The sequence below is a fragment of the Harpia harpyja genome, chromosome 5 (genome assembly GCF_026419915.1).
Source record: "Harpia harpyja isolate bHarHar1 chromosome 5, bHarHar1 primary haplotype, whole genome shotgun sequence".
NCBI classification, from domain to species: Eukaryota; Metazoa; Chordata; class Aves; order Accipitriformes; family Accipitridae; genus Harpia; species Harpia harpyja.
In genome coordinates, this window is record NC_068944.1 from 78,897,286 (window position 1) to 78,911,131 (window position 13,846).

Sequence of the window (13,846 nt, forward strand, 5' to 3'; positions counted from 1 at the left end):
TGGGAGCGGCCACCTCCCTCCTTTCCCCACGCGGATTGGCGTAGAGGGGGCGGAGCGCGGTCCAATGGGAGCGCCCGGGGCTAGGGGCTGGGCGGCGGGTTCGGAGGCGGCGGCGGGGGATGAGCGCGGAGCGGGCGCGGGAGATCCGCCGTGAGTGCGGGGCCTACGCGGGGCCTCGGAGCCCCCCCCCGGCCTCCCTCGGCCCGGGGCACCCCCGAGCTTCCCCCCGGGCCCGGCCCTTCGCAGCCCTCGGGCTCGCCCGGGCCTCCTCAGGCGGCCCCTCTGCCCCCTCACCCCCCGGGCTCCCTTACACCCCCCCCCCGGTTCCCTCACACCCCCCCCGGGCTCCTTTAACCCCCCCCCCCCCCGGGCTCTTTCACACCCCCCCGGGCTCCCTTACACCCCCCCCCCGATTCCCTCACATCCCCCCCGGGCTCCTTTAACCCCCCCCCAGCTCCCTCATCCCCCCATCCCCCCCGGGCTCCCTCACTGCCCCCCCCCCGGCTCCCTTACACCCCCCCCCGGCCTCCTTCACACCCCCCCCGGGCTCCCTTACCCTCCCCTCCAGCTCCCCTCACCCCCCCCCCCGGGCTCCTTCCACCCCCCAGGCTCCTTCCCCTCCCCCCCCAGTTTCCTCACCCCTCCCCGGGCTCCTTCACCCCCCCCGCGGTTCCTTCACCCCTCCCTGGGCTCCTTCCCACCCCCCCCAGCTCCTCAATGCCCCCACCTTGGGTCCCGTCCCCCCCCCCGGTGCCACGACACACCCACCCCCCCCCGGGAGGGCCCTGTGCTGGGCCCAGGCTGGTTTGGGGGGGAGGGGGGGTCCCCACCACCCCAGGGCCACGTTGGGGTACATGTAGGTGCCGGGGAGGGGGGGGGGTGTCTTACCAGGCTGAGCCTCCTCCCCCCCCCCCGGCCGCTCACCCCACAGAGCTGCAGAAGGCAAAGGAGAAAGCCCAGCGTAGCGGGAGCCTGGTGGAAGAGGCTGCGGTTTGTAACCAGCTCGGCGAGATTTTGGCAAGCCATGGTGCGTCCTCGTGGCTCCGGCCTCCGCCCCCACAATGGGGCTACGCGGGAAGACCCCCCCCCCGTCCCTCTGACAGCCCCCCCCCCCATCACGATCGCCGGCAGGACGCTACGAGGAGGCTCTGGAGGAACATCGGCAGGAGCTGCAGCTGCTGGAGGGAGCCGGGGACAGCATCGGCTGCGCCGTGGCTCACCGCAAGATCGGCGAGCGCCTGGCTGAGCTGGAGAACTACGAGGCGGCGCTGAAGGTGGGGTTCCAGTCCTCGGGGGGGGGGTCTGCAGGGGGAGAGGAGGGACTCAGGCTTCTCCCCTTCCCCCCAGCACCAACACCAGCACCTGGAGCTGGCCCGGTCCCTCTCGGACGACACGGAACAACAACGAGCCTGGGCCACCATCGGCCGGACGTACATGTTCATCGCCGACAGCCGCTCGCCGGGGGAGGAGGCGGCGGTGCCGGCGTTGCGCGAGGCCGAACGGGCTTTCCGCACCAGCCTGGCTATCGTGGAGGAGAAACTGGAAGGTGAGGCTGCGCCGGGCGGTCTCAGAGGGACGTCTCGGTCCCGGGGGAGCTTCGTCAGCTCCCGGAGCCGCCGTTTTTTTCACCAGGAGCCGTGCCGAACCGGGAGCTGACGGAGATGAGGACCCGGCTCTACCTCAATTTGGGTTTGGTCTACGACAGCCTGAAGGAACCAGCCAAGTGCGACCACTACATCAAGAAAAGCATCTTCCTCTCCGAGTAAAGACCGTCGGGGCGGGTAGGAGCCATCCGGCAGCGGGTTCAGGGGGGAATCCGGCAGCGACGGCGGTTCCGTTTGCAGGCAGGGACGGCTTTACGAAGATCTCTACCGCGCTTACTTCAACCTGGGGAACATCCACCTGCGGGAGGGCGAACACTCCGGGGCTCTGCGCTGCCTGGCCCGGGCGCGTGATTGCGCCCGCAAGATGAAGGAGAAGGGGATGGAGAGCGAATGCTGCGGCAGCACGGCCCAGGTGGGGGCTGGGGAAGGGGGTTGGGGGCGGCTCCGGACCCCTCCCCGCGTTCCCCTGGGGTTTTGGCGTCCCTCTGACGGGTGTCCTCGCGGTCGCCCAGGTCCTGCTGAGTTTGGGTGACTTCGCGGCCGCCAAGCGCTCGCTGAAACAAGCCTACGTGCTGGGCTCGCGGCAACCCTGGCAGCGAGACCTCATCCGCTCCAACCTCCGCTACGGTGAGCCGGCGACGGCGGCGTCCCCAGGGGAAGGGACGACGGTCCGGGGGGCTGCCAAACCCCTCCCAGCCCTCCGCTGTCCCCCCCCATCCCCTTCTGTGCTGCTGCGGGTCAGGGCTGGGAGGACACAGACGAGTCCCCGGGTGACACTTGAGGGGTCACCGAGCCCCCCAAGGCCTCTGGGTGTCCCCGGCCTGCCCTGATGGCCATCCCCGCAGCCACCAAGGTGACGCGGCTGCAGGAGGCTCTGGAGGAGGCAGCGGCTAGTGACCCGCCGGCCGCCCTGGCCCTCTGCGAGCAGCTGGGGGACGCCTTCTCCAAGCACGGGGACTACCGCCGGGCTGTGGAGTACTACCAGAGGCAGGTGAGCAGGGACGGGGAAGGGTTTGGGGGGGTCCCGGGGGTTCGTCCCCACTGATGGGGGGGTCCCCGGGGGCAGCTGAGCTTCGCCCAGGCGCTGCAGAGGCCGGCGGGGGAACTGGCCGTCATCCACGTCTCGCTGGCCACCACCTTTGGGGACTTGAGGGATCACGCGCGAGCCGTCCACCATTACCGGCAGGAGCTGGCTCTGCACCGGGGCAACGCGCTGGAGGCGAGCTGGGGCCTGGGGGGGGTGGGGGGGGTCTCTTTGGGTCCCTGGGGGGTTTCTTGGGGCTCTGAGGGGCTCCCTGGGGGGGCTCCCCAGGTCCTTAGGGGATTTTCCTGAATACCTGGGGGTGCTCCTTGGGTCCTTGAGGGAATCCCCGGGACCCTGGGGGACTTATCGGGTCCCTGGGGAGGCTCCCTGAGTCCCTGGGGGGTGTCATCGGGTCCCTGGGGGGGCTCCTTGGGTGCTGGGAGGATTCATCAGGTTCCTGGGGGGGGTTCCCCGGGTCCTTGGGGTGTTCCCTGGGTCCTTAGAGGGGCTCCTTGGGTCCCTGTGGGGGGTCATCAGTTGCTGGGGGGACTTATTGGGGCCCTGGGGGGGCTCCCCGGGTCCCTCAGCTGGGGGGGGGGGCACGGCAGCTGTGGGGACCCGTGGTGCAATGTGCCCTTGTCTCCCCTGGGAGGGTGTGGGACTGGGGGCTGCCCCCCGGGCAGGGTCTATAGCTCAGTGTGGGGACCCCCGTGTCCCCTGGGGGGGTGTCCGTGGCTCAGCGTGGCCCCCCCGCCACGTCCTCGGGGCCGGGCACTGACTCCCAGTGGTGCCCAGGAGGGAAAGACGTGGCTGAACATCGCGCTGGCCATGGAAGAGGCGGGTGAACCCCACGCCGAGCTCCATCCCTGCTTCCAAACCGCGCTGGAGCGAGCGGAGGCGGCCGGAGACCCCCGGCTGCAGGTGAGGGGGGGGCGGAACGGGGATGGGGACCCCCCCTGGGTCCCTCTTTGGGCTGGGGGCTGACCTTCCTCCCTCTTCTTCCTCCCCAGCGGCAGATCCTGCGGCATCTCCACTCGCTGCAGCTGCGGGACGGTGACACCGAAGCTGCCGCCGGCACCATGGCCCGGCTGGGGGGCCTGGGGGGCTCTGCTGAGGAGGAGGAGGAGGAGGAGGAAGAACCGGAGAGCAGTGAGGCTCAGGACGAGAGCGAGCTGGAGCTGTCGGAGAGCGGTGAGGGGGCTCTGGGGGGTGCGGGGGTCCCTGGTAGTGTCCCTGCAGGGGGGCTCTCCTTCACGGGGGGGGTCTCCCTCACGGCGGGGGGGGGGTTTCTTCCAGAGGGGGAGGAAGATGAACTCGATGGCTACAGTAAGAGTGTCCCCGGGCGCCGGCGGATCAGCAAGGTGAGAGATGCCGGGTCTCCCCGACACCCGCCAAGAGGGGTAGGGGGGTCTCCCCCTTCCTCCAACACCCCCAAAGAGGGGTGGGGGGGGTCCCCCAGGTGTCGGGGTGCATCCCCGGGGGTCCCCATCGTGTCCCCCCTCCCTGTGCCGGCAGTGGAACCGGCGGAACGAGCGGGGCGAGACCCCCCTGCACCGCGCCTGCATCGAGGGCGACCTGCGCCGCGTCCAGCTCTTCCTCAGGCAGGTGGGCGAGGGGACCGGGGGGGATCCCCCACGCCGCGAGGGGGGGTCCCGTGGGACCCACGGGTGGTTTTGGAGTGTGGGGGGGGCAGCGTAACTGGTGTGTGTCCCCCTCCTCTTTTCTAGGGCCACCCCCTGAACCCCCGCGATTACTGCGGCTGGACGCCGCTGCACGAGGCTTGCAACCACGGGCACCTGGGTGAGTTGGAGGGGGGGGGACGGGGGTGCAGGCAGAGCCCCCTCCCATCCTCACCGCCGTCTCCTCCCGTCCCCCAGAGATCGTCCGGCTGCTGCTGGACCGCGGGGCGGCGTTGGACGACCCCGGGGGGCCGGGCTGCGAGGGCATCACCCCCCTGCACGACGCTCTCAGCTGCGGCCATTTCGAGGTGGCCGAGCTGCTGGTGCGGCGCGGAGCTTCGGTGACGGCCAGGAACGCCAGGGTGAGCTTGCCGGGATCGGGGAGGCGGGGGGGAACCCCAATATGGGGCTGGGGGGGACGCACTGGGAGAGCCTTGTGTCCCGTTCCCCCCCCCACCTCCTCCCCGTAGGGCCTGACGCCGTTGGGGACGCTGGAGGAGTGGGCGAGCACTTACAGCAAGGAGCTGGACCAGGAGACGCGGCAGCGATGCCGGGCGGCCGAGCGCCTGCTCAAGGAGACGGCGGCAGGACGAGGTGGGATGCGGCGCGGCGACGCTGGCACCCCCGTTCCCCTCTGCTTTTTTTGGGGGGGTCTGCGGTAGGCTGAGGGTGCCGGTGTGTGTCGTCCCCCCCCCGCCAGCAGCCCCGCCGCAGCTCTCCCAGGACTCGCCGCTGTTCGACGCCGAACTTTCCGAGCGCCAAATCCCGCAGCCGCGCTCCCCGCCGGCGGCAGAGCCGGACGATGGCGACATGTCACCGCTGAGGCCGGCGAAGAAGCGGCAGCGGGTGTTGGGGCTCGGCAGGCAGGAGGGAACGGGGCCGGGGCCGGAGCCGGCTGAGTACGAAGCCGCCATCCGGGGTCTGGGCAGTGCCAAATCCCTTCTTGGTGGCAGCACCGAGACGGCGTGCCGGCAACCGGCACCGCGGCCGGCCCTCATCCCAGCTGAGCAGTACCTGGAAGAGGAGGACTGGCTGGAGGACGACCTTGGGGAGTCCCGGGGGGGCCGTAAGCGGCCACGCCGGGAACCCCAGGAACCGGCGACCGCTTCGGGGGACAGCACAGGGCCGGAGAGCGACAATGGGGTCCCCGCTCCGAGCCGGCACCAGCCCCGGCGTCGCCGGAGCGTGCAGAGCCGGCTCACCCGCCTGGTGGAAAGGATCCCGCTGGGGCGCTCCCGGGAACGCCGGCCCCCCGAGGCGGCCGGGACCCCCCTCCCCGATGAGGCTGAGGACGAGGGAAGCCCCCCCTGCCTGCCTGCGCCGTTGCCTGCGCCGCTGCCTGCGCCGCTGCCTGCCCTCCGCGTGCGGGTCCGGGTCCAGGACAACGTCTTCCTCATTCCCGTGCCCCAGAGGTAGGAGCTTTGTCCCCCTCCTCTTTGGGACGCCCTCCCCTCCACGTCCCCTTCGGGACCCCCGTGGCGGGCGGCAGCGCTCGCCGATGACCGCCCCCCTCCCCTTCCCCGGTCCTGCCGTCGCGGCAGCGAGAGCCGTGCCGTGAGCTGGCTGGCGGAGCGGGCGGCCGAGCGGTATTACCAAACCTGCGGGCTGCTGCCGCGGCTCACCCTCAAGAAAGAGGGGGCTCTCCTGGCCCCCCAGGACCTGGTAGGGGACGTCCTGCAGAGCAACGAGGAGGTGAGCGCCGAGCCCAGCCCCGTGCCGGGCATCGCCGGCGATGCCGGCGGTGCCGGTGGTGACGGCTCCGGCGTTGCAGGTGCTGGCGGAGGTGCAGTGCTGGGACCTGCCGCCCCTGGCCGAGCGGTACCGCAGGGCTTGCCAGAGCCTGGCGGTGGGTAAGGACCCCCCCGCGTCCCCTCCCCGGGTGGTGGGCAAGGACCCCCGGCCTCTCCCCGGTCCCCTCGGGGACCGTCCCCACCGGTTGGGGGTCCCCGCGCTGGGGGGGGGGGGGAAACACGTGTCCGTGGCCGCTGCGGGGCCGTCGGCAGGATTAGGGGGTCCCCGAGGGGGCTCGGGGCTCCCCAAGGAGGGGGGGGGGTGGTCTCCAGGGCCACCAAAAGCCACCGACACCTTCCACCCCCCCCACCCCCCCGGCAGAACCTCACCCGCTGCTGCTGAAGGTGACGGAGCTGCAGGAGCAGAGCCCGGGGCTGGGGGTCGAGGGGGGCCTGGCCCTGCGCCCCCCCCCACCTCCCCCCGCTGCTGCGGGCCCTCAAGCTGCAAGCGCCGCTGCGGCAGCTCCGGCTGCGCGGCTGCGGATTGCCGGACGCCATGGCCGGCGACCTGCTGGCCACCTTGGCCACCCTGCCTGCCCTCACCCTCCTCGACCTGGCCGGGAACCGTCTCGGCGCCCAGGGGCTGCGGCAGCTCCTGCCCCGGCATCCCGGCGCTGCCGGCGCCTTCCAGGTAGGGCTGGGGGGGGGGACGGCGGTGGGAGCCCCGGCTCTGTCCCCGGGAGTCCCGGTGCTGGCTTTGCCTGGCTGAGCGGGGTGTCACGGTGTGGGGTGCCCAGACGGTCCCCCCCCAAATCTCACCTTTGTCCCCCAAATCTCTCGTCTGTTCCCCCCTAAACCTCTTGTTCCTATGTCGACATAATCTGTCCCCCCCAACCTTCCCTTCGTCCCCTAAACCTCTTGCCTCTGTTCCCCAAACGCCTTCTCTGTCCCCCAACTTCCTTGTCTGTCCCCCAAATCTCTCCTGTGTCGTCCACATCTTTCATGTCTGTTTCTTAAACCCTTTGCCCATCCCCTAAATCACTTCTCTGTCCCCCAAACCCTTCCTCTGTCCCCCAACTTCCTTGTCTGTCCCCCAAATCTCTCCTGTGTCGTCCACACCTCTCATGTCTGTTTCTTAAACCCTTTGCCCATCCCCTAAACCTCTTCTCTGTCCCCCAAACCTCTCCTGTCCCCCAAATCTATCCTTTGTCATCCACATCTCTCATGCCTTTCTTAAACCCTTTGCCCATCCCCTAAACCGCTGCTTTGTCCCCTAAACCGCTTCTTTGTCCCCTAAATCACTTCTCTGTCCCCCAAACCTCTCCTCTGTCCCCCAAATCTCTCCTGTGTTGTCCACATCTCTCATGTCTTTCTTAAACCCTTTGCCCGTCCCCTAAACCGCTTCTTTGTCCCCTAAATCACTTCTCTGTCCCCCAAACCCTTCCTCTGTCCCCCAAACCTCTCCTCTGTCCCCCAAATCTCTCCTTTGTCGTCCACATCTCTCATGTCTGTTTCTTAAACCCTTTGCCCATCCCCTAAACTGCTTCTTTGTCCCCTAAACAAATCGCTTTGTCCCCTAAACCTCTCGTCTGCCACCACCCGTCCCGGCAGAGCCTGGAGGAGCTGGACCTAAGCCTGAACCCGCTGGGCGACGCCGGCTGCCGGCCGCTGGCCCTGCTCCTGCAGTCCTGCCCGGCGCTCACCACGCTGCGGCTGCAGGCCTGCGGCTTCACCGACACCTTCGCCCTCGAGGGTAAGAGGCCGCGGCACCGCGCCGGCAGCGCCGGGTACCGGGCGGTTCTAACCGCGCCGGCGTTCGCTCCCAGGGGCCGCGCGGCTGCAGACCTTGGCTCTGTCCTACAACGCCCTGGGGACGGCGGGGCTGGAGCGGCTCCTCGGCGGCTTGCCGTGCCGCAGCCTCGGCCGGTTGGAGCTGGGCTCCGTCGCCGGGCCGGGACCGCGGCCCCTCACCAGGACCCTCGGCAGGTACCTGGCGCAGGTGAGAGCGGTCCCCGAGGGGACGCGGCGCGGGGCGGGGGGGACACCCGCTCCCCAGGAGGTGCCGGCCGGGGCTGTGCCGACACTGGCGTGCCTTTCCCGCAGGAGGGCTGCGTTCTGAGCCACCTCACGTTCTCCGGGAACCGCCTGGGTGACAGCGACGTCCTGGAGGTGGCCAGGTCAGGGGACAGATAAAGGGGACGTCTGGGGGTGACAGATAGATTGGGGGGGGGGGGGGGTCCTGGCAGCAGGATCATCCTCCGTCTCCCAAGGGAGACCCCCACGCCGGCTCCGGCACGGGAACACGGTGTGGCGGGGACACCGGGAATGGAGGAGACCCCCCTGGGGACAAGGAGGGGACCCCCTCGCCATCTTTCCCCCACCCGCAGGTGCCTCCCCGCTTGCCCAGCGCTGGTTTCCCTGGATTTCTCGGCCAATCCCGGGATCAGCGCCGCGGGGCTGCGGACGCTGCTTTCCGCCCTGGAAGAGAGGAGCCAGGGGCTCCAGTTCCTCAGTCTGGCAGGTATGGCGACGGCGCAGGCAGGAACGGGGTGGGCAGCCCCCGGGGACCTAACGGCAGCCCCTTCCTCCCTCCCAGGCTGTTCCGTGGAGGGTCCGCTGGACGACGCGACCTGGGCCAGAACCGCCGGCAAGATCCGGGATCTCCGGCTCTGCGGTCGGCACGTCAGCCGCAGCGACCAGCAAAATGCCGGCAAAGCCTGGCGCGGTCCTGCCGGCACAGCGCTCGGCGCCGTCGCGCGGCACCGTAAGCTCTTCTGTAAGAGCCTCTAAAGCGCCGGCATCGCCGGCGCCTTGTGGTTTTAATCGGCGTGGCCATTACACACCGTATTTATGAACGTGGCTGGTGCTTTTTGGGGTCCCGGCGTCACCGGCGCTCGCGAGGCAGGTGTGAGGGATGAGGGGTTTATTGTCCTCGACTTCCTCTTAACGCCAGTAAGGACTGGGAGGGGACTGGGAGGCTCAAACCGGGGGGGAGCGGCGGTGCCGGCACGTGCCGGATGGCTCAGGAGTGGAGGAAGCGGTTGAAGGCGTTGTAGGCAGATTCCAGGTCGAACAACATCTGCCGGACCTGGGAATCGTCCAGCTCATCCGACGCCGACATCCCGCTGAGCGTCTGGAGCCTGGGAGAAGGCGGGGGGGGCTGCGTCAGCGGCACGCCGGCACCCCAAAAACGGTGCCGGTAACGGTGCCGGCAGCCTGGCACTCACCATTGGTTGACTTTCTGCCTCCCCTCGAAGTCGGGGGGCAGGTGGCTCATGCGGTTCATCGTCTCCATCAGCTCCCGTAGGTCTGGCTGGATCTGGGGAGAGAATTGGGGGTGAGCCGCCGCGCCGGTGTTGCCAAACTGGGACTCCGGGCGCCGCGGCGGCACACGGCCGAGCGGCGGTACCCTACCTCGTCCATGGCTCGGATCTCCAGGCGCAGCTTATCCATCACCGTGATGAAGAGCTGGGAGGGAAGGAGCGTTCGGCTCAACCACGACCCTTCCCACCCTCCCCAAACCACCGAAGCCGAGCCCCGGCAACCCCCCGGCACCGTACGGAGACGATATCGGCGATGCAGCGGTTGAGGTTGCCCTTGTCGTCCTTGATGGTGATGGGCCGGTCCTCCTTGATCCTCTCCATGGCCAAGGGGCAGTCGAGCTGCGGGGAGACGACGCCGTGAGCGCCGCGACCGGCGCCCGCGAAGCCCCGGCACCCGCCGAGAGTACCGGCATCGCCTCGGCTCACCCGGAACTTGCGGCAGAAGTCGTCGATGGAGCTGATCTCGGAGCCCTGCACTTGCTTGAGGGCGGCTTTGAACTGGACCAGGAGGCGGGAGCAGGCAGCCGTGTACCTGCGGGGGGACGGGGCAGGGAGGGGACGGGCTCGTCCCCTCCCGCAGGAACACGACGGACCCTCGAACTTACTCGTTAGGAGAGACGCAGTCCTTGATGTAGGCTTTCTCCAGAGCCTGCAGCGTCTTCACCACCGCGAAGAGCTCGGCCATGTTGTCGTACCTGTAACCGCAACCGGGACCGTGGTGGAGAGCTGTGTCCCAAGAGGGGGACCGCGACGGAGAAGAGGGGGACTGCGATGGAGAATGGGGGGCCACGGTGGAGAGCAGTGTCCCAGGAAGGACTGCGATGGAAAAGAGGGGATGGTGATGGACAACGGTGTCCCAGGAAGGATGGCGACGGAGAAGAGGGGACCACAATGGAAAGAAGGGGACCGCAGTGGAGAGCAGTGTCCCAAGAGGGACCACGACGGAGATAAGGGGACCGTGACGGAGATACGGGGACCGTGATGGGAGAGAAAAGGACCACGATGGGAGAACGGGGGACCGCGGAGGAGAGAGAGGTTCCAGGAAGGACGGCGATGGAGAAGGGGAGACGGCGATGGACAGCCGCGTCCCGGACCACCTTCCTCTGCGGGGCAGGGGCTCCTGCCCGCCATCACGGGGGGGGGGGTGTGTGTGTGTGTGTGTGCCCCCCCCGGGTGCAGGGACAGGGCTGGGACCGGACTCACTTCTCCCTCTCCCGTGCGGTCTTGTAGAGCTTCACCTCCTGCCGGGAACAAGGGGGGGGGGGGGCTCAGCCCCGGGTTTTGGGGGGCTCAGCCCCGGGTTTTGGGGGGGGCTCAGCGGCCCCACTCACCTCGTACAGCTCCGGCTTGTTCCCGGGGGCTGCAAAGAAAAAAAGGGGGGGGGGGGGCAGCGTTTAGACGGGGGCTGGGAAACACCGAGAACCCCCCGTTAACCCCGAATCCCCCCCCCCCATAACCCTGACCCCCCCCCCCAAGGGCCTGCGGAGCGGGGCCTGCTCTCACCTCCCATCCCGGGCGGGCCCGCGATGCCGTGAAACATCCCGCCGGGGCCCCCGCTTCACCCGGAGGGGTCTGGGGGTGTCGTGGGTGGGTGGGTGGGTGTCCCGTCCCGTCCCGTCCCCCCCCCGTCCGACCGCGACCGGAGGGGTCTGCGTTCCCCTTCCCCCGTCCCGGTGGCCCCGCCGCTCTTCCGCAAAATGGCGGCGGTTCGATGCTCCGGCGCTCGGCTGGTCGCGCCTGCGCGGTTGAACACCGCCCGGGGCGGGGGCGAAAGGCGGGAGGGGAGGGGCTAGAGGTTCGGGCGGGAAAAGGCGCCGCTTTTTGGCGGGAAAAGGCGCCGGTTTTGGCGGGAAGGGCCGCTACCCGCCCCCCTCCCCGGGTCTGGGGGGGTCCTGCCGGGCGGGGGGGGTGCGCTGCCCCGCGGGGCTTCGCTGGTGGGGGCAGCGCTGCAGCGGGCGGCGGCGTTGCGGTTAGGTGCAGGCATTGCCGCAGGCGTCGGTGTTGCAGCAGGCGGCGGCGTTGCGGTTAGGTGCAGGCATTGCAGCAGGCATCGGTGTTGCAGCAGGCGGCGGCGTTGCGGTTAGGTGCAGGCATTGCAGCAGGCATCGGTGTTGCAGCAGGCGGCGGCGTTGCGGTTAGGTGCAGGCATTGCAGCAGGCATCGGTGTTGCAGCAGGCGGCGGCGTTGCGGTTAGGTGCAGGCATTGCAGCAGGCATTGGTGTTGCAGCAGGCGGCGGCGTTGCAGGCAGGCGGCGGCGTTGCGGTTAGGTGCAGGGATTGCAGCAGGCATCGGTGTTGCAGCAGGCGGCGGCGTTGCAGGCAGGCGTCAGGGTGGCAGGCAGGTATCTGCACTGCAGGCAGGTGTCAGCGTTGGAGGCAGCATCAGCATCGCAGGCAGGCATCGGCGTCGTGGTTAGGCGTGGGCGTTGCAGGCAGGCATCGGCACCGCAGGCAGGCGTGAGTGTTGCGGTTAGGTGTGGGTGTCGTGGTTGGGCATGGGTGCTGCAGGCAGGCGTGGGTGTTGCGGTTGGGCGTGGGCGTTGCAGGCAGGCGTGGGCGTTGCGGTTACGCGCAGGTGTTGCAGGCAGGCATCGGCGCCGCCGGCAGGGGAGGCAGCCCTGCAGGCAGGCGTCGTCGGCGCTGCAGCCCTGCAGGAAGGCGGCTTTCCGAAGGAAGGCGACAGCCGGCTGGAAATGGAAGAGGAGGAGGAGGAGGAGGAGGAAGAGGAGGGCGCTGTCCCCGGCCGGCCTCGCTGGCGGGGCAAGGAGCGCGCGAGGTGGCAGCTGACGCGGCCCGTGGGCGGCCGTAAACCCGCCGATAGCAGGAGGGGTCAAGGCCGGGCGATCGGCGTTGGCTCGCCGCGCCGGGGTAAAGGTAACGGGCGAGAGAGCTCCCGAGCCGGGCGAAGCGCTTTGACCTTTGCCGCGAGGCCGTAAAGCGCCGGGCGTGCGCCGGGACGGGCTCTGGGGGTCGCGGGGTTCACGGCGGGTTTGGTCCTGTGCTGGTAAGCGAGGCGGTGCCGGTCGTTCCTAGGAAAGGGACAGCCGCGGGAAATACGGGAAAGAAAGAAACTCCGGGAAAACCCGTCGGCGTTTCCGAGGGTTCCCAGCGCCGAGGTGACGTCGAGGTGACGTCAAGACGTTTGGTTTTTCGTCACCGCGCTCCTACGCCGGTACGTGCTCCAGGCGTGCGGGTCGGCGAAGGAATCCGGTTTTCGGTTACCCGCCCGACCCCGTGGTTACGGTGAGCCTGGAAATCAGCCGTGCCCGGCGCAGCCTGGCAGCTCCGGCGGGTGCCGGTGCCACGGCCGACAGCCATCCCGCCCCGAGCGCCGGCTCCTCGCGGCTTCCCGGGGGCGGCAGCAGCCTTCCAGGTGTCCGTTTATTCTGGTGGAGCTGAGAAACGCCGTCGAGTTCTTCTGGTTACCTCCGAAACGGGGGTTAACGACTGCGGCTCTACGTCCTCAGGGCTCCCAAATTCGGTAGATGACGGATCGGTTTGCGGTCTAACACCAGATTGCGATTCGAGTCCGGGGTCGAGGCTGCCGGCTGGTGACTTTAGGCGCTACCAGGATACAGGGATTTCTGAAATCTTGAGCGTCTTCCGCTTAGGAAAATCACGGGGTTAAACATAAGAAGAAATGCAAAAACGAAGAGGAAAATCCCCGAGACGCTCTGCCGCGTCGCCACGCAAAGAAACGGCCTCGTGACCCCCTTTCACACCCACCCAAGCACCCCGGTGGGTTCGCGGTGGCCGCCCAGCGCCGGGACTCGTGCTGTTGGCGCCGAGGAAAGCTGTCCTTCGTCCCCGGCAGGAGAGCGTCCTGCTGTCACGCTGCCCGTCCGTCCGTCCATCCCTCGCACCCTGCCGCTGTTTGGACCTCTGCGTCACACGGCGCTGTCGAGGCGTGGGTGTTGGGGCAGAAAGGAGAGACTTAGACCTGTCTTAAAAGATTTAGAGCTGGCTTAAGAGACTTAGACCTGGCTTAAGAGACTTAGACCTGGCTTAAGCAAATCCTGGTTAATTAGTTCTTAGCTGTGTTTGGTTGGCGCATGTCCGTGAGGTCTTCCAGGGCTCGGTGGGCGAATGAAAGCCTTGCCCGGAGGAGGAGGAGGAGGAAGAGGGGAGGTTGTCCTCCCTGTGCCCGCCCCAGGCCACAGCACGGCAGCCCCCTCGCCCTCGGAGCCGGGCCGGCTTCTGCGGTGAAGCTTTTGGGGAGATCGAGGACCGCGGTGCCGAGCCACGCCGACGACGTCAACCGGGCGGACGCGTCAGATGGGCGAGCTGTCTTCCGGAGAGACCCGGACCGGCGAGCGAGAGCTGTACGACGGCTAACGAAGACAAAGACGAGGTCGGAGCCCCGGAGCCCGGGGTGGGCTGGGAACCGGCTGGCCGGGGAGCCGCCTTGCGGAGAAGGACCCCGGGGGTCTCGGCGGACGACAAGCGGCGTGCCGGGCGGCGGCGAAGGCAGATGCGGTCCTGGGTT

At 68.9% G+C, this 13,846-nt stretch overlaps 3 protein-coding genes across 4 annotated transcripts in view; 2 read left to right on the top strand and 1 right to left on the bottom strand.

Annotated features, from left to right (window-relative positions):
• Positions 1 to 90: 90 nt before the first annotated feature.
• TONSL (tonsoku like, DNA repair protein) lies at positions 91 to 8,892 on the top strand. Its single transcript, XM_052788287.1, is given in 26 exon segments — positions 91 to 150; positions 932 to 1,027; positions 1,132 to 1,274; positions 1,348 to 1,546; positions 1,633 to 1,762; positions 1,845 to 2,016; positions 2,117 to 2,231; positions 2,450 to 2,595; positions 2,671 to 2,823; positions 3,424 to 3,549; positions 3,639 to 3,819; positions 3,925 to 3,989; positions 4,144 to 4,233; positions 4,356 to 4,428; positions 4,506 to 4,669; positions 4,778 to 4,901; positions 5,008 to 5,719; positions 5,849 to 5,999; positions 6,079 to 6,157; positions 6,420 to 6,499; positions 6,501 to 6,728; positions 7,649 to 7,790; positions 7,864 to 8,036; positions 8,141 to 8,214; positions 8,425 to 8,558; positions 8,634 to 8,892. Coding segments are annotated over 26 exon segments (3,975 nt in total). The 5' UTR covers positions 91 to 119; the 3' UTR covers positions 8,828 to 8,892.
• Positions 8,893 to 8,945: 53 nt separating this feature from the next.
• VPS28 (VPS28 subunit of ESCRT-I) lies at positions 8,946 to 10,980 on the bottom strand. Of its 2 annotated transcripts, XM_052788288.1 has the most exons (9): positions 10,864 to 10,980; positions 10,692 to 10,720; positions 10,564 to 10,601; positions 9,966 to 10,055; positions 9,787 to 9,892; positions 9,598 to 9,699; positions 9,452 to 9,505; positions 9,265 to 9,356; positions 8,946 to 9,177 (listed from the first exon to the last, which is right to left on the bottom strand). In XM_052788288.1, exons 1-9 carry the CDS (start codon positions 10,898 to 10,900, stop codon positions 9,060 to 9,062), a joined length of 666 nt encoding a protein of 221 aa, XP_052644248.1. In that variant the 5' UTR covers positions 10,901 to 10,980; the 3' UTR covers positions 8,946 to 9,059. The 2 variants fall into 2 exon arrangements, with proteins under 2 accessions (XP_052644248.1, XP_052644249.1); XM_052788289.1 differs by lacking the exons at positions 10,564 to 10,601; positions 10,864 to 10,980 and having other exon boundaries at positions 10,692 to 10,714.
• Positions 10,981 to 12,845: 1,865 nt separating this feature from the next.
• DGAT1 (diacylglycerol O-acyltransferase 1) overlaps positions 12,846 to 13,846 on the top strand; it is a 78,828-nt gene continuing 77,827 nt past the window's right edge. Inside the window, exons 1-3 of the mRNA XM_052786820.1 lie at positions 12,846 to 12,856; positions 12,972 to 13,271; positions 13,514 to 13,843. Coding sequence (XP_052642780.1) covers positions 12,846 to 12,856; positions 12,972 to 13,271; positions 13,514 to 13,843 — 641 coding nt within the window. The remainder of the gene's footprint in view (positions 12,857 to 12,971; positions 13,272 to 13,513; positions 13,844 to 13,846) is intronic.